General features: G+C 40.8%; 1 protein-coding gene across 1 annotated transcript in view; it reads right to left on the bottom strand.

Moving 5' to 3' along the window:
* dbt (dihydrolipoamide branched chain transacylase E2) overlaps positions 1-19,204 on the bottom strand; it is a 45,328-nt gene that overhangs the window by 1,543 nt on the left and 24,581 nt on the right. Inside the window, exons 4-10 of the mRNA XM_078407702.1 lie at positions 18,246-18,427; positions 14,628-14,755; positions 12,391-12,619; positions 7,177-7,343; positions 5,080-5,157; positions 2,685-2,876; positions 36-107 (exon numbers count right to left, since the gene is read on the bottom strand). Of these exons, the coding sequence (XP_078263828.1) occupies positions 36-107; positions 2,685-2,876; positions 5,080-5,157; positions 7,177-7,343; positions 12,391-12,619; positions 14,628-14,755; positions 18,246-18,427 (1,048 nt within the window). The remainder of the gene's footprint in view (positions 1-35; positions 108-2,684; positions 2,877-5,079; positions 5,158-7,176; positions 7,344-12,390; positions 12,620-14,627; positions 14,756-18,245; positions 18,428-19,204) is intronic.

Raw genomic sequence — 19,204 nt, 5'->3', positions numbered from 1 at the left:
CAATTTGTACAAGTTTAATAACACTATTTACTTACTTGTATCTTTCCAATAGCTCCAATAGCTACTTCTGGAGGTAATATAACAGGTTTAGCATAGGTGCCACCAATCTGCAAACAGACAAATATCACACAGCAATGATTTCTTGTGCATTCAACTAGCTTAATTCAAAGAGCTAAATAAAAGAAATGTCACTATCAGTTGGACTGTGTTTTTCAAACTGTTAAAAGACAAATGATGGGCACAAACAATTATCCAACTATGTAATCATTACAGGCAAGATGAGGTCCTATGCATGTGACTGCAGTGTCAACAGTAGCACAGCTGTGACACCATATTCACATTTATATTTAGTTTGTCAGCAACTAAGCCAACTTTGTACTAAGTCATCATGTGAGACAAGTATGATCAAGCTGGTGAAATCTTGTTCGTTAGATTAACTTAATCACCAAAACTTTGTTTCTCTTTTTCTCAGTCTGACTTGAACATTAATTCTGTTTCTCTTTCCATTGGGTGCTGCCTGAGCTGCTGAGCGTTTCCAACATTTTCTGATCTTATTTCAATTTTCCAGCAATTTTTTTTGTTTTCATTTCAGCAAAACCTAAGCTGTCTGAGAGATCAAAAGTAAACAAGCAAGAATAGGTCTGCTTCATAAATTGAATAATGTTCAATAAGCTGAGAAATCAAATATCAGGGCTGCCAAATTGGTCCAATATTACACGGCGACTAAGAAGTGAACCACTTTACTGAAAGCAACACTATATAGTGAATAAAGTCCCACCAGCATTGAAAGAATCAAATTGGAATTAAAAAATGTGAACATCAAAACAAACAGAAACAATGGCAAAATTGTGACATACTAGTCTCTAAACCATTTACGCTGCATTAAATTTATCACCACTCAGACAGAATCGATGTACCAACAGGTTTAATGAATCATTATTTTGTAAACATCCGTTGTTCATCACTTATACTGGAATGAAAAATTAGCTTTATTTCTGTGTTTTCATAAGGAGCCCAAAAATGCTCCGCTACATTATTCATCTATTTTCCTACCCTTCACCAGGCTGAACAAGTATAAAGCTCTATTTATACTCACATGGGCCCCAGCTATGCCTGCCTCTTTGTAGGGTACATCGAACATTCCCTGTTCTAGGCAAACAATGACACTATCCCCAAACTCTATCTCAGCTACATTGACGACTACATTGGTGCTACTTCCTGCACAACTCATGGACTTTATTAACTTTGCTACCAATTTCCATCCTGCACTCAAATTCACTTGGACCACCTCCCTTCTTGATCTCACCGTCTCAGGAGATAGACTATTGACTGGCATCTATTGTAAACCTACGGACTCCTGCAACTATCTAGACCACACTTCTTCTACCCTGCCTCCTGCAAAGACTTTATCCCCTACTCCCAATTCCACTGTCTCGGCCGCATCTGCGCCCAAGATGAGAACCAATATGCATGCCAAAATTTGTGATCTTGATGTCAGAGTAAACTTTTATTGATTAGCATGCATGAGCAAATTACTAGTGACTTAAAGAATATATATGAAGTTTTGAATGAAAGATCCCCAGCCAAAGTTTTATTTTCTTTGAAGGGAATGATGGTAGTAAGAGGAAAAGGAATATTTCCTAATCAATTCAAAGCATACCAGAAACATCACCTATCCATGTCTCCAGAGATGCTACCTGACCCCACTGAGTTACTCCAGCACTTTGTGAGATCTGCACATTTGTTCTTTCAGGAAATAGTACAGAAATCTCTGCATTCTTTCTGTCTTAAGAAGATCCTTCCAATAGCAGGGTGACCAAAACTGAATATAATACTCCAAACATGGCCTTACCAATGTCTTGTACAACTGTCCCAACTTCTATACTCAATACCAAGATTGATGAAGGCAGGGCAGTGGGAACCACAGCAGTAGGTCAGCAATTGAAAGTAGTGATGGGAAGGTAAAGGTTAGGAAGTAAGTCTCCAAAGAAGGACAGACAGGGAGAGGTGAAGGAATATAGTGAAGCTGATGAGCCAAAGTGTTTTTATTTCAATGCAAGGAGTATTGTGGGGAAACCAGATGAACTTAAAGCCTGAATCATTGCTTTGGACTATGATGTTGTAGCCATTGCGGAAACATTGTTGCAGGAGGGAAATGGCTGGCAACTCAACATGTCAGGGTTTCAATGTTTCAGATGTGAAAGAAAGGAAGGGAAAAGTGGTAGAGGTGTTGCTCTATTAATCAGGAAGCATGTCATAGCGGCACTTAGACTTCAATTACAAATCAGAAACATTCTGTTTTTTTTTCTCCATATAATGAAGCACCTCTCCCTTTGAACTGGCATCTCACATCCACATTAATATTCTCTACAATTGATAGAATGGTACTCAGCACTTGAATTGTTCCTTATTTATACTAGAAATCAAAGGTCCAATCTTTGCTCTGTACATAGATGATGCAACAACCAAGTCCTGACAGGGACAACCCTGCTGAGCATAAATCTTTCAAAGATGCAAAAGACCCAACCAAGAAGAAATTCTGGCTCTAGTTTGTACCAGAATAATGCCTAATTTTGATACTTCCAGTATTGAGGAACCGCAATCTGGCCAAACGTGTGGATATGAAAAAGAAAACCAAAAGACATACCCAGGATACAGTGGTGTTGTAACTACACTTTACTGACCGTGCCAATGTTGGAAAGAGTGAACGTCCCTCCACTTAGATCGTTCGTCCCCAGTTGATTCGCTGAGCCCAGTGTAACCAGCCGGTTTAATTCTACTGCAATCTCAAAGACACTAAGTATCTGTACATTCTTAACTACTGGAACAATCAGACCTTGTTGTGTATCCATAGCAATGCCAATGTTATGGGAAGACTGTCAAGAAAGACAAAAAAAAACAAGGATCATTCTTTTAAAAATGATATACAGCAATGACATAATGCACTCAATATATTTTCTTTATCATTGGCAATAATTTGCTGTTCATTTCCTTCTAGATACTAGTGAAGAAAAAAGCAATTTCAAATTAATGGTAAGCTATTAGCAACACAGCTGGGTTGGCATTATTAATGAAACAAGTTTTCCTCTTCCAATACCTGGTCAGATGAATGTATAAACTCTGAAACTAAATGTATGAATTATATTCCATCTTAACTTGAAGAAAAGGTTCTATGGATAGTGAGAAACTGTAATTTTAAAAAAAAGTCTGAAGACATAAAAAGTACTTCATGTGCAAGACTGGATTTCGATCGTAAATCTGTGCACATTAAACAGCACTTAAATGCATTTTAAACTATGTAACATTCTGTCTTCAAAACTGGTTGAATGCAATTAGTTGTATTATTCTATTGAGATTTCAAGATATCTGTAGGCACATTAATTCTCAAGGATACATAGTTGGTCAGGTATTAGCAGCCGGCCATTTGCCAATAGTCAAATAAGGTAGCCATGGATACAAAGCTATTCTAAACTCTTGTTTAATCATTAACTTTAAAGAAAGTACACGGCAGTACTTGGTTAGATAAATTATTCATGGCATAGGTTATCTGATTCAAACATTAAAGTTGCAATGTGTTCTTCTCTGCAAATGCTGCATGTCTCAATAAAGATCAAGAGTGTTTTATTGTCATATGTCTCAAAAAGGAACAATGAAATTCTTACTTGCAGTAGCAAAACAGATATGTAAACATAATACTCTGTAAAACCCATAACAATAAAAAACATTCAATATCTATATATAAAATAACAAACAGAGAAATAAAGACAATAATAATGCAAAAATAATGTCCAAGTCTATATAGCTCGGAGCCTATTTGGAGGTTGAAGTGTTTAATAGCCTCTTGATTGGAAAAAAGCTGCTTCTGAACCTGGAAGTTACAGTTTTCAGGCTCCGATACCTTTACCCCAATGGCAGAAGTGAAATGAGAGTGTGGCCAGTGTAGCGTGGGTCTCTGTTGATGCTGGCTGCCTTTTAAGGCAGCTACTCTTGGAGATCCCTTCAATGGTGGGGAGGTAGGTACCTGTGATGGACCGGGCAATGTTCACCACCTTTTGCAATCTTCTTCATTCCTGGGCGTTTGAGTTGCTGAACCAGGCCGTGGTCCAATATGCTCTCTACTGTACACCTGTCGAAGTTCAAGAGAGTATATCGAATCACCTCAATGATTTAAGGAAGTAGAAGGGTTGATGGGCTTTCTTTATGATTGAATCAATGTGCTGGGTCCAGGACAAATCTTCAGAGATGTACACCCAGGAATTTGAAGTTTTTGACTCTCTCCACCACCATCCTGTCGATGACGACAGGTTTGTGGATCCTCATTCTTTCTCTTCCAAAGCCCACAATCAATTCTTACTAATGTTGAGAGCATGGTTGTTGTTCTGGCATCATTTGATTAGTCGATCAATACACAGACTCATCATCATCTATCATACGTCCAACAACGGTGGTGTCTTTGACAAACTCAAAGATGCAGTTCAAACTGTGATCATAGGGTGAGTAGAGCTGGAGGTGGAGCACTCCCGTGCTAATGGTCATCGAGAAGGAAATGTTTGCTGCCAATTCATACAGGCCGTATGATGTTGGTCTGTTGAGAAGGACACCAAGGATCCAGTTGCAGAAAGATGCGCAGAGCCCCAGTTTTCTGAGGTCAAGATGGCCAGGCGAGTTTTTTAAATCTGCCACCCGAACACCCTGACCCCCATCCACATTCAGCCTTACCTTCTTTCTATCTCTATTTGTAAGTACTGGTTGCACAAGGCTACAATTCTCACAGTGTGCGTAGAGAAAGAACATTCAGAAATCAGTCTGTAATTTAATTCAACAGATTTTGTTGCAAAGAAATCACCTGATCAAAACACATTCACTTAGCTCATGGAATATAGAACAGTACAGCAGAGGAACAGGCCCTTCAGCCCACAATGTCTGTGCCAAGCATGATGCCAGTATGCTCAGATATAATCGCACTGTGGCTAACATTTATATATTGAAATTATTGCAGATTCTTTATTATCTGTGTCGTCCAGAAAATAATGTTGCATTTTGACATTTATTTATTAACCTCATATCATGCAGTTATACCTTATATGTTATAAACTGGCAGGCCTCATCCAATGAAGCGTTCAGGATAGTATATTGTAGCAACCCCAAAGATGCTGCCTGTTGGAATCAAGCACACAGAATTTTCAATTCTTCAATTTTACAAGACAACTTTTGATTTTGCAAAAGACTATTGAAATTACTTGAAGTTCCCAAGATTCCTCTTCAAATTTTCATTTTTGGATTTTATATTCTGGAATCCCATTCATCACTGGATTCATAGTTTCATGTAGTTGGACTAAAATAATACGTTTTTAGAGTTTAGAGTTTAGAGATACAGTGCCCACTGGGCCCGCGCCGACCAGCGATCCCCGCACATTAACACCATTCTACACCCACTAGGGGAAATTTTTACATTTACCAAGCCAATTAACCTACAAACCTGTACGTCTTTGGAGTGTGGGAGAAAACCCATGCAGGTCACGGGAAGAACTTACAAACTCCATACAGACAGCACCCGTAGTCGGGATCGAACCCAGGTCTCTGGCGCTGCATTCGCTGTAAGGCAGCAACTCTACCGCTGCGCCACCATGCCACACAAGCTGATGCAGATGATACTAGGTTCAGTAATAATTTTATAATTTCCTGATTAAAATAACGAATATATGTCACCATGTACGAGATCACCTGTGAAATTGCAATGATTAGAAGATGACAAGTTGATTGTAGTTTCTGAGCATTTACCATTCAAAATTGCTGCAGAAACATTTTAAATTTATCTTTACTATTACAACATGTTTGCTGAAACTGGCCATTATCGGGTGAAATTAATTTTTGAATTAAACAATATTTTATGTTAAGGACATAAGTTTAACGCCTCGAGCATATTGCAGTGGGAGGAGTTGGCTGCGCCTAACGGCTGCGGCTCTCTGGCAGTCTGTTTGTCTTTTTTTCTTGTTTGTGTCGGTGTTGGGATGGTTTTTGTTTCTGTTTTTGGCTGTGTATGTGTGGGTGGGGGGGGGGGGGGGGGGGTGGGTGTGTTGGGGGGGGGGGGTGGGGCGGGGGAAACCTTTCTTTTATTAGGTCTCTTCCCCGGGGCGCAGCTCGCCCGCGGGGCCTTCCATCGCCCGGCGCAGCTCGGCCGCTGGACTTAACATCGCCGGCGCGGCTCGGCTGCGGGACTTAACATCGCCAGCGCGGCTCGGCTGCGGGACGTTTCAGTGCCCGGTGCGGCTCGGCTGCGGGACATTTCAGTGCCCGGCGCGGCTCAGCTGCGGGACTTAACATCGCCAGCGCGGCTCGGCCGCGGGACGTTTCAGTGCCCGGTGCGGCTCGGCTGCGGGACTTAACATCGCCGGCGCGGCTCGGCTGCGGGACTTAACATCGCCGGCGCGGCTCGGCTGCGGGACGTTTCAGTGCCCGGTGCGGCTCGGCTGCGGGACGATTTGGTGCCCGGTGCGGCTCGGCTGCGGGACTTAACATCGCCAGCGCGGCTCGGCCGCGGGACGTTTCGGTGCCCGGTGCGGCTCGGCCGCGGGACGTTTCAGTGCCCGGTGCGGCTCGGCCGCTGGACTTAACATCGCCCGGTGCGGCCGCGGGACGTTTCAGTGCCCGGTGCGGCTCGGCCGCGGGGCCTTCCATCTCCTTGCGGGGGCTGTGCGTGTCGGTTGCCTCGGTAGGGGTCGAGCTGTCAGTCCGTGGGTGCGGGGGGAGGAGAGTGGAAGTTTTGTTGCCTCCATCACAGTGAGGGGGTGTTTGGAGTCACTGTGATGGATGTTTGTGTTGGGGTCGTGTGTCCTGTGTTCTTTTCTTTTTTTGCTGTGACTGCTGAAATTTTGTTCGGTGTTGTGCCGAGTGACAATAAAGTTTTGTTATGTTATGTTATGTTAGATAACAAGAAATGAGTAAGAGCATCAACTTTTTGATTCACAGATCAAAACTTTCAGGCATCAGAAAAAAGGTACAAAGTTTAGGTACAAAGTCTCATCCCTGAGAAACTAATGGTAATGTTTTCGCAGTAGATTGAAAAACAGATAAGAGATAAGAGAGCACAAGAGCTTCCTCCAAATCTCTACAGCGGTTTTTAAACAAGCGATCAATGGAACTCTCGATTTTGATCAAATTGTTGCTTTTCCTCACCTTCATAAAGAATGGCATGAAAGATAGTTTGATCCCTCTATCTTCTGCCACAACCTTCAAGTCTTTTCGTAGTTTTGCAAGGCAAGTTAAATCTACTTCATCACAGTAACCAAAATGAGGAATTTTAAGTGCGACAGACATGGTCTTCACCATAGCCTTCTGGATCCCTGTAATGAAAGAAAACAAACATTCAAAGCGTCAGCTTGGTATTCAATTTAAAAAGTTCTGCATACACCATTAATATAAAATATCCAATGATTTTCACTTCCACATGCTAACCTTTTTGAAAGAATCCTAGTTTAACTGGAAAATACAAATTTTCTGAGATGTTATCCACTTAAACTTGCTGACCACAGTTAAACAAAACTTTTGAAAATCGTTTACATATTCTACATTTCCAGCTTTTCCATTAACATCATACGGACTAGTTAGCCAAGAGAACATCACAGGCTTTTGGAAGTGGCTGCTTGAAATGTAATCATCTTGGAGAGAACTTTTAAAACCTCTCGTCTAGAGCCTTTCAAGGGAAGCACAAACCTCAGAGGAAATAACGAATCATTGAGGAAAGCTGAATATGATCAAACCTGGTCAAAAGTAAGTTGTGTTTGATAAATTTCCCAAATTCTGAGAATGTGACAGGCAGAGTGGGTAGAGGGGAATCTATAGATGTAATGTACTTAGATATTAAAAAAGCATTGGGCAAGTTGACACCGAGCAGCCTGCTGCATAAATCAAGAACCCAAAGTATAGGATGAAACAGGTAAGCATGGATTGAATACTGGCTATGGCATAGAAAATAAAGAGTTGGAATAAATTGATCATTTTCAGGCTGCAGTGGTGTCGTGTGTGGAGTACTCTGGCAAATCAATTATTTATCTTGAATTATTCACTATTCACATTCATAACCCGGAGGAAGGAGTGAAATATAAAGTTTCCAAGTTTGCTAATGATATATAAATTGGTGGAAGGGCATGTTGTGATGAGGACATAGTGGGATGGGATAGACAGATCGAGTGAAAACCTATAGAATTAAGTTTAATGCAGGGAGTGGAAGATCACCATGGCGGCACGGTGGCGCAGCGGTAGAGTTGCTGCCTTACAGCGAATGCAGCGCCTGAGACTCAGGTTCGATCCTGACTATGGGCGCCGTCTGTACGGAGTTTGTACGTTCTCCCCGTGACCTGCGTGGGTTTCTCCGAGATCTTCGGTTTCTTCCCACACTCCAAAGACTTACAGGTTTGTAGGTTAATTGACTGGGTAAAATGTGAAAATTGTCCCTAGTGTGTGTAGGATAGTGTTAATGTGCGGGGATCGCTGGGCGGTGCGGACTCGATGGGCCGAAGGGCCTGTTTCCGCGCTGTATTTCTAAATCTAAGATCATGTACTTCAGTACGAGCAATGAAGAGAAAGATTATTGTTTGGGGGGAGACTACGAATGTGTGAAGTACAGAGGGATCTAGGTATTCTACTGCAGAAATTCAGCAGGCAGCTCTGAAAGGTAGTAAAGAAGGCAAACAGAAGGTTCGGCTTATGTGAAGGGGTTGAAGTTTAAGCATAGGGAGATTTGGTTACAGTTGTACAGGGTATTGGTAACATTACACCTGTAAATCAGTGCATAGTTTTGGTCCCCTTACCTGAAAAATGTACTGGAGGCAGTTGAACTGAGATTTATCAGGTTAACTCCTGGAATGAGAGGGTTGCTTTTCAAGAGAGGCAAGAATATTTGGGTCTTTATTCCTTTGAGTTTAGAAGAATGTAAGGCGAGCTTATTCAAAACATACAAGATTCTGAAGGGGCACCACGGGAACATTACAGGCCCCCATTGCACAAAGAATATGGAGGCTTTGGAGAGGGTGCACACCAGGTTTACCAGAATGCTACCTGGATTACAGCGTATTAGCTATGAAGGATTGGGCCAACTTGGATTGCTTTCTCTGGAGCATTGGAGGCTGAGGGGAGACCTGATAGAAGTGTATAAAATTACGAGAGGCATAAATAGGGTAGATAGTTAGAACCTTTCCCCCCACAGAATGGATGTATCAAAGAGCATAGCTTTATGGTCAGAGGGGGAATGTTTAAAGGAGAAATGATGGGAAAGTATTTTTAAATAAGGGGTACCTGAAACACTCTGCCAGGGGTGATGGTGGAGTCATGGAGGCAGATATAATAGTGGCATTTAAGAGGTAATTAAGAGGCTTTTGCACAGGCAAACGGATATGGATATGTAGATGATGGACAGATACAAATCACATACAGACATTGTAGCTGAGGGGCTTAATGCTGTGAGGTACTGTTCCATGGAAGTGTAGATGTTGTCATATTCTCACTCATGGGTGAGTCATGAACCAAGTGTGCAGGAAATAAGCAGAGAGTGCAGCAAACCCTTGTGGCCATTCTCCTCCAAAACAGATATACTCTTCAGGATAGTCTTGAGGAAGATGACCTGTCGTTGGAGAGCAGCAGCAGTCAGATCTGTCACTGGACTTGGCTCCAAGGTACAGTGGGTAGGGCTGAGGGTGAAGTCAGGCAGAGCCATAGTGATAGGAGCCATAGTGATAGGAGACTTATTAGTTCGGGGGACAGAAGAGATTCTGTGGCAGCAAACAAGACTCCAGTATGGTGCGTTGCCTCCCTCGTGCCAGGGCCCAAGATGGCTCGGAACAGCTACAGAACATTCTCAAGCAGGAAGGGGAACAGCCAGAAGTCATTGTGCATGATGGCATAAATAACATAAGCAGGAAAATTTATGAGGTCCTGCGTAGAGAATATACGGAGTTAGGTAACATGTTAAAAAGCAGTACCTCAAGGGTAGTAATTTCAGGATTTTTCCTGGTGCCTTGTGTTAGTTAGGTTGGGAATAGAAAGATAGGACTGATGAATGCATGGCTCAGGAGTTGGTATCGGGAGCAGAGTTTCAGACTTTTGGTCCATTGGCATCTTTTCTGGTGCAGAGATGACCTTTACAAGAGGGATGGGTTGCACCTGAACTGGAGGTGAATCAATATCCTCGTAGGGTGATTCACAGGCACTACTTGGGAGTGTTTAACTTAGAGCGGTAAGCAGATTGCACTCAGGTGTGAGGTGTTGCACTTTGGGGAGTCGAATGCAAGGGGAAAGTGTGCAATTAATGGTAAGACCCTTAATAGCATTAATATAGAGAGTGATCTTGGAATCCAAGTGCATAGCTACATGAAAGTAGCAGCACTATAGAGTCATATCTTGTGGCCCAACTTGCCCACATTGTCCAACATATCCCACCTATACTAGTCCCACCTGCCTGCGTTTAGCCCATATCCCTCTAAACCTGTCCTATCCATGTATCTGCTAAATGTTGCGATAGTATCTGCCTCAACTACCTCCACCATTTTTTGCGTGAAAATGTTACCCTCTCAGATTTCTATTAAATCTCCCCCCCTCTCACCTTAAACCTATGTCCTCTGGTTCTCGGTTCCCATACTCTGGGCAAGAGATTCTGTGCATCTACCCGATCTATTCCTCTCATGATTTTGAACATCTCTATAAAATTACCCCTCATCCACCTATAAGTTCACCCCTCATGCTCCTGGTAGAATAGTAAAGAAGGGGTAAAGTACGCTTGCCCTCATTGGTCGGGGCATTAAGTATAAGAGTTCGGAAGTCGTAGGAGGTTGAGGGACAATTTGACAGAAATATATAAAATTATAAGAGGCACAGATAAGCTTAACATCACGAAGCATGGTGGAGTACATACCCCAATCTGCATCAATGGTGCCAAAGTGGAAATGGTCAAGAGCTTCAGGTTCCTTGGAGCAACCATTACCAATGATCTGGCCTAGACCAACCACATTGAAACGACAGCCAAAGCAAGAGGGCATACCAACGTCTCTTCTTCCTCAGGAGACTGAGGAAATTTGGTATGTTTCCAATGACGCTTATACACTGCAGATGTACCATAGAAAGCACTGTTGGGTTGCATCACAGCTTGATTTGGTAACAGCTCTGCCCAAGACCGGAAGAAATTGCAGAGAGTCGTGGATATAGTCCTGTCCATCACTCAGCCCAGACTTCCCACCATTGACTCCATCTTTACGCCATCTCGGGAATGCAGCCGACATAATTTAAAAAAAACTTTCCTGCTCTGGTCTATTATTCTTCTCCCCACTCTCATCAGGTTGAAATCTTGCACCACGAGATTCAGGAACAGATTCTTTCCCTCTCATCAGGCTTCTGAATGGTCATTCCATAAGCTAGGACACAGTCCATTTCCCCTACCTTATAGGATCTTGTCTCGGGAACTGTTACTCTATAATACTGAGAACTATGTTCTGCACTCTGCATCTTTCCCTTCGGTGTACCAAGTGTACTTGAACTTGGCTTTATTGTGTTTATGTGTAGTATTATCTGATTTGATTGGAGAGCATGCCAAACAAAGCACATCACTATACCTCGGTACGCGTGATAATACTAAACCTAAAGACAGTCAGAACCTTTCTCGCAGAGTGGAAATGGCAGGTACCGGAGGACATAGCTTTGAGGTGAAAGGAGCAAAGTTTAAAGACGTGCTGGGCTAGTTTTTTTTTGCACAGAGGCCGATGAGTGCCTGAAACATATTGTCAGGGATGGTGGAGGAGTTAGATACGATAGTGCCAATTAAAGGCTTTTAGATGGGCACATGAATATTCAGGGAATGGATCACGTGCGGGCAGTCAAGAGGAATTCAGCTTGGGCGGCACAGACATTGTAGGCTGAAGGACCTGTATCTATGCTGTACTTTTCGATGTTCTATGAACAAGGGGATAGAGCTACAAAATGAGAGTCCAGTTATTACAACTGAGGTGCACAGTAATTTCTTCTAAGAGAGTTAGGGAATTTCTGCAATTCCCTTGCACCAAGGGTGGTGGTGAACAGACTGTTAGATGCATTTAAGGTGGAGATAGATAAATATTTGAAAAATCAAGGAAATTGGCATAGAAGAATTGAGGCTAGCATAGATCAGCGATGATCATTGTGGAGGGAAGGGCAGGCTTGAGGGGTCCGGTGGCTTACTTCTGCTCCTATTTTCTTGTGTACCTCAAAGGGTGCAGAAACCTTCCAGGAATGCTTTTGTTAAGATTAATAAATCCCCACATGTGAAATTGAAGAAACCATTTTGTGGAACAGTGAGCCCATATTCCAATGTTTCTTGAATGCTTAACGTACAAAATTTAAAAAACGGAATATTCAAAACGACTTTACCTTTAACTGCCTCGGTTCTATCTTTTCCCACAAATTGTATTATTGGCGTTATTGGCTTAGGTAGAAGAGGTGCCCCTTTAGGTTTAGTTGAAACTGGCTCTGGCAGAGGTGGAACAATCTCAGGTGAAGGTGGTAAAATAGCACCAGTTTGCTTTGCCAAGTAGTTCAATATATCTTCTTTGAGAATTCTTCCATCTTTTCCAGTTCCCACTACTTCACTAAGTTTAATCTGAAATAAAGAACACTCCGCTTTAGAAATTGTTGCATTCAAGTTAGTTAGAATCAGTTACTATATGTGCTGTAGTACTCCAAAAGGTTCTGTCACTGGGGAAATTAATTTGATCTCCAACTCCTTTCCCTGAAACATATTTCAGCATCAGAAATACTGAGGATAAGTTATACGTGAATGTTCACAAGATTGTTTTCATGAATCTTGCTGAAGTTGAAGAAGCACTGGAGACTTTGCCACAGCCTAACATTGAAACTTCTTTGATGCAACTGTGCACCAGACATGGGTTATCTGTAGACACATAAAGCTGGAGTAACTCAGCGGGTCAGACAGCATCTCTGGAGAAAAGGAATAGCTTTTTGTGTCTATCTTCCGTTTATACTGGCATCTACAGTTCCTTCCTACACAAGAGTTATCTATAATCAATGTCTGCAGTGTTTGTCTTCTATACAAGAAGACAGAGTTTGAGTGACAAGGTTGTTCATCATTTAAACTCTTAACCCCCAAGTAGTTGCATTCTGTCCTCCGCATCTCCAACTAAATTAAAACATTCTTTAATAAATGGTTAAAAGGTGAATACAGAGTAGTGCAATACCTGATGTGCGAATGCCCAGGTCACCTCTTCATCAATGATAGTGATCATTCATCACATTGGGAAGAAATACTGTTTGCTACCCTCTCTGTAATATGAAAAAATGTAATATACAGGCTAGCAGTAGTGCAGAAATTGATTGAGAATGATCAGCCATGATCACATTGAATGGCGGTGCTGGCTCGAAGGGCCGAATGGCCTACTCCTGCACCTATTGTCTATTGAAATCCAACTAGGTCTATGATTTTCAAAAGCATAACCTGATGTTATGATAGCATAAACAAGCGATTCACTAAGTATCCTTATATGAAATTTATTTTTCACAATATGAACTTCACAATATAACTTTTACTCTGATAGTAAATGAGATAATAAAATAAACCTGCCAAAATAAAACACTTCTATAAACCAAAAAAAATCTAATTGTCATGTTGACAGCTAAAAATTAAAATGAGAAAAAAAGTGCACTGAAGGTATCACAAAATGCTGGAGTAACTCAGCAGGTCAGGCAGCATCTCTGGAGAGAAGGAATGGGCAGAATCTCCAGAGATGCTGCCTGACCTGCTGAGTTACTCCAGCATTTTGTGATACCTGCGATTTGTACCAGCATCTGCAGTTATTTTCCTACACAAAAAAGTGCACTGTGTCACTAGAAACCACTTCAATGAAAAGGAGAAAAAATAGTTCAAATATGAAATTTAAGTTTGAAAATTTTGGAAATGCACAGATTGGACACCCGTAAACAGGAAAAATATCTCTGACACTGAAGGTGTGTACACATCATCTGAATTGAAGAATCCAGGGTTGCAAAGTTAGATAAACACAAAATACAAAGTTCGTCAGTATTTTCTGTTCTTACTGTTCTGGTGAAACTAGAATGAGTATTTAAAGCTGCTAAAATGCAGTTGAAATTACAATGAAACACCAAGCGTCTGTCACCATTCAATGGAAGCTGAATGAAGCCAAGAGATTTAGTAGCGTTGAGAACCATACACGAACAATGACATACTGTAAATCACCTCAATTACAGTACACAAAAAAAAATCAGATACTATTTAAGTAAGAACATGAACAGCATTGTTTGGATCTGTTCTACGTGCAGTATCTTCTCAAACAGTTTCAACACAAGTATTTAAATATCTTTCAGTGCCCATGGCAACATTTGCATAAAACTCATATATTTCTGCAGGGTCATTTTTCTCTTGCAGCCGAGGAGTATTAACTACAAATAACATTGCATACACAAAATACAACATTAAACAAAAAAACTCTTTTTGTTTTTTACTAGAAAACATTTCAAAACAAATCTGCCTTATTATTCTAACGACAGAAGTGATTCAGCCATTCAATGGCTGGTAACATGAGAATGTGAGATAAACATGTACGTACTCATGAACAGAGCATATCGTAACTTACATTGTTCTCCATAGCGAGCCTGCGCACAGCAGGCGTTGCCAGTGTTTTCTGCCCTTTTATCTCTTGGTGAGTATGTTCCTCATTCAACACTGCAGGTGCCTCCACAACATCTTGCTCTGGAACAACAGCTGTGACAGAAGCAAAGAGAAGTTGATCAGTTTTGCTGCTGCTAAATTGCAGAAAAATAATGTTAAGATTTCATGCCCTTTTATGATTTGATCCTACCTGAGCCTTTCCAATTTGTTTTTGTTTTTTTAATACTTGTCACTTCTCTGTGCAAATACTGGACCTGATTTTACAATTCTAGCAACAGCAAAGCTATATTATTATATGTGGAAGATGACAGACACTTCATAAGTACCATTGGTTACTTGGTCTGCCTTACAAAATTATTATTGATGGATGCCAGAAATACCTTAGAGCAAGTTAAACCCAGAAGTTGCAGTCAATGATTGTTATGGAAGTATCTGAGAAAACGTTCATTAATCAAACAAAATGTAGAGAAGGAACTGAGTAAATCAGTAGTTATGGCCACCACTTCACAGGAAAGTGACAACAAAGCTAGACAGAATATAGGAGGATAATGATGATGCGAGGACAGAAGAACTTTAATTTATGAAGAAAGAGGAGATAAACTGGAGTTAACTTTCTGTGGTATGCAAAATAAAAGCGGCAAATAGTGGGAATTTTAACTGGCATCTCGTAGCAAAAAGATTAATATCCAGGGGGCAAAGATTTTAAACAACTGGTAGAAATATTGAGGAGATGAGGAGCATTTATTCACGAAGAGCATGGGCGGAGGGTGGAGAGAGATGCAGTAGACAAAATAGAGTGTCAACTAACTATGGATAGGAAATGGGCCAAAGGTAATGGGACTAGCTTAAATGGGTGGGGCCCTTGATCAGCCCGAATGAGTTGGATCAAAGGCCGTTTCCATGCTGCCTACCTATGACTCTAATTTCCTTTCAAGTTTGAATAATTTAGAAGTCTTGCTACATTGATGATTACATCCTGCAAAAGCAATTTTACCAAGTTACACAGTCCAATTGATCTGGCAACAATCACAATGGCAGTTATTGTTCTGGCGATGAACATCACCTGTACTTGGCCCACTGTAGAAACACTGTCATGACACCACTTATCACAGCCATGAGAGAAAGGCTCTTTGTCTCAAAAGCTTTCAGTGGAACAGATGTTATTAGTGGTTACAATCTCTGCTGGGATCCTTCTTCCAATGCCCTTACTGTGCCAGAGCATTGGTTGCCATGATACAGTCTCTTTCCTGACAAAAATCCAATTTAAAGGGCTGTTTAAGCAGCTTCAGCTTTTGAATACCACCACACAAAAAAGTATTCCAGACATAGAGTCAGCCAAATCTTTAGCTACATTCCTCAGCAGAGGCAATGTGCCACATTCAAAAGAGGGAGAAATATTTTGTTTGGAAGAGTGAATGAACATGACAAGATAAGGCCTCGTCACACCATAGTTAACAGTACATATTGCATAGATCTAAGAAAAAGATGGTGATATTGTAAAATGTATGTTTATGTGTGTTGGCCTTATAAAAACTGAGTCTGTGAAATTAATAATGGTAAAACAGAAGCTGGCTGATGGTAAACAGGTATTTTGCATCTTCTGCAGAGGATACGTAAAAATCTAGAAATAACTGTAAATTTGGAATTGGAAGGGAGAAACTCAATTATAATCACCAGGAAAGTGATACTGAGCAAACTAATGCAGCTATGGGCTGACGTCTTTAGGTGCTAATGGACTTCATCCTTGAATTTTAGAAAAGGTAACTTGCAAGATTGTTGATGTGTTGTTTTCAATTTCCCAAAATTCCCTGGATTCAGGAAATGTTCCATTAGATTGGAAAATAATAAATGCAACTCCTTTATCAAAAGGAGGTGAAAGGAAGTTGAAAACTACAGAATAGCTAACATTCTATATGCCATCAAATATTTCATATTTATTGAAATTTAAAAAAAAATCAAAGGTATCACAAAATGCTGGAGTAACTCAGCAGGTCAGGCAGCATCTAGGAGAGAGGGAATGGGTGACGTTTCGGGTCGAGACCCTTCTTCATACAAAATCAATGTGGCTTTGTACGGAAGGGAAATTATGTTTTACCAATTCATAGTTCTACGAAAAAAAAATGCACTGTGGATTAAGGAGAACTAGTGGATGTACTATGCTTAATTTTCAGAAACCATTTGAATAGTTGCTACATCAAAGATTATTGCAGAATATACTTATGTGGATTAAATGGATATCAGAAAAGAGAAGAGTTGGCAAGATGTAACAAATAATGTGGAACAGAAATTGGTGCTGGGACCACTACATTCACCGTTTCTTAGACAAAGGCAAAGTGGTTATAGATTCTAAATTTGCAGATAGTACAAAGATAGGCAGGAAATCATTGCGAGGAGGAAATAAGGAGGCTACAAAGGCAATATGGATTAAGTGAGTGTATACAGATCTGGGAAATGGACTATAATGTGAGAAATGTTAAATTCTCTGTTTGTTAGAAAAATAATAAAGAAGCATTTTATCCAAATAGTGAGACATAATCTGATTGTATAAAGAGAATATATCGCAAACTGTCAATGTACAAGTGCAGCAAGTAATTAGGAAAGCTACAGAGTGGTGTTTATTGCTTGGTTAACTAGCACAAAGGTAGGGGAGATTAATACTTCAGTTAATTAGAATACGGGCGATTCATCATCTGGAGCACTGTGTATCGTTTTGGAGGCCTTTATTAAGAAAGGATCTGTTGAAAATATTTTGGAGGTTTACTAGATTAATGTGTAGAATGGGCAGATTATCGCAAGATGAATGCTGGAAGGGCTAGACACGTATAGTTTAGAGATACAGCCTGGAAACAGGCCCTTGAGCCCACTCAGTCCACGCTGACCAACGATCAGACATATACTAGTTCTATTACAGTTTACAGAAGCCAATTAACCTACAAATCTGCACGTCTATGGAGGCCTAACCAGTTAATCATATGGAATAGAAATTGTTCTTTCCTTTGCATTTTACGCTTCAAAGCTAAGGATGTCAATTATTTATTAAAAAATGAGTGTGTTAATGCCTGAACAGAAATAGTTTTCTTGCATGCCTTTTAGTTTAATTTAGTTTAGAGACACAGAGTGGAAACAGGCCCTTTGGTCCACCGAGTCCACACCAACCAGCGATATCTGCACATTAACACTATCTTACACACACTGGGGACAATTTACACTTATACCAAGCCAATTAACCTACAAACCTGTATGCCTTTGGAGTGTGGGAAAAAAACGAAGATGTCGGAGAAAACCCACATGGTCACCGGGAGAACGTACGATCTCCGTACAGAAGCTGCCGTAGTTGGGATCGAACCCGGGACTCCAGGGCTGCAAGCACTGTAATGCAGCAACTCTATCACTGCGCCACTGTGCCGCCCTTCTGCTGGTACAACTCACTTTGAATTATACTAATTATACTTATATTGTCACTTGTCAATCCTTCCAAACTGCAGGTTATACGGACATCCTACTGAAATCAAACGTTTTTACATAAATAATCAGTGGTAACCAACGACTTCCCTCCACCAATCACCACCCAAATTCGATGTACCTTTTACAGCTTCGGTTTCTATATCAATGAGTGGTTTGCCCACATAAGCAGTGTCATCCACGTTATAATAAATTTTTCGAATGACACCATCGTACCGGCTGGTTATTGTAACTGATGCTTTATCACTCTGAACTTCACAGATGCTGTCAAACTGTGACACTGTGTCTCCTACACTTACGTACCTATTAGAATCATAGAAAAGAAATCAGTACAACATATTGGAACATACAGCTATAACAAATGTTATTAGAGGCTTCATGGTCAAAGCTGCTACAAAGTTAAAAGGCAGAATTAGATTAGGCTGGAAAATAGTTCCAAGTAGAACTACTGACATTTTTCAATGAGGGACACCAAATTGTTTCACCAGCGTTTCACAGGTAATTTCCTCAACTGCAAGACTGGGATGATTCAAGGCTGTCCAATAAATTACTAGAAAGAAAAATAAAATGAAAAGATAACCTGTCACTAATGGTGTGCCTCATGATTCAGTGCTGGGCCCATTGCTGTTTGTTATCTATATCGATGATTTGGATGATAATGTACATGGCATGATTAGTAAGTTAGCAGATAACACAAAAGTGGGTGATATTGTAGATAGTGAAGATGGTTGTCAAAAATTGCAGCAGGATCTTGATCAGTTAGGCAGGTGGGCTGAGGAATTGTTGATGGAATTTAATACAGAGAAATGTGGAGTTACATTTGGGATGTCTAACATGGCCAGGAACTACACATTGAATTGTAGGGTTATGTAGACCAGAGGGATCTAGGAGTGCAGGTATATAGTTCCTTGAAAGTGTAGTCACAGGTAGATGGGTGGTCAAAAAGGCCTTCACATTGACCTTCAACAGTCAGTATTGAGTATAAAAGTTGGGAGGTCATGTTACAGTTATATGAGACGTTGGTGAGGCCACATTTAGAGTATTGTGTTAGTTATGCGCATGTTATGGGAAAGATGTTGA

The sequence above is a fragment of the Rhinoraja longicauda genome, chromosome 11, assembly GCF_053455715.1.
Source record: "Rhinoraja longicauda isolate Sanriku21f chromosome 11, sRhiLon1.1, whole genome shotgun sequence".
NCBI classification, from domain to species: domain Eukaryota; kingdom Metazoa; phylum Chordata; class Chondrichthyes; order Rajiformes; family Arhynchobatidae; genus Rhinoraja; species Rhinoraja longicauda.
This window is presented reverse-complemented; position numbering and strand designations above follow the sequence as displayed.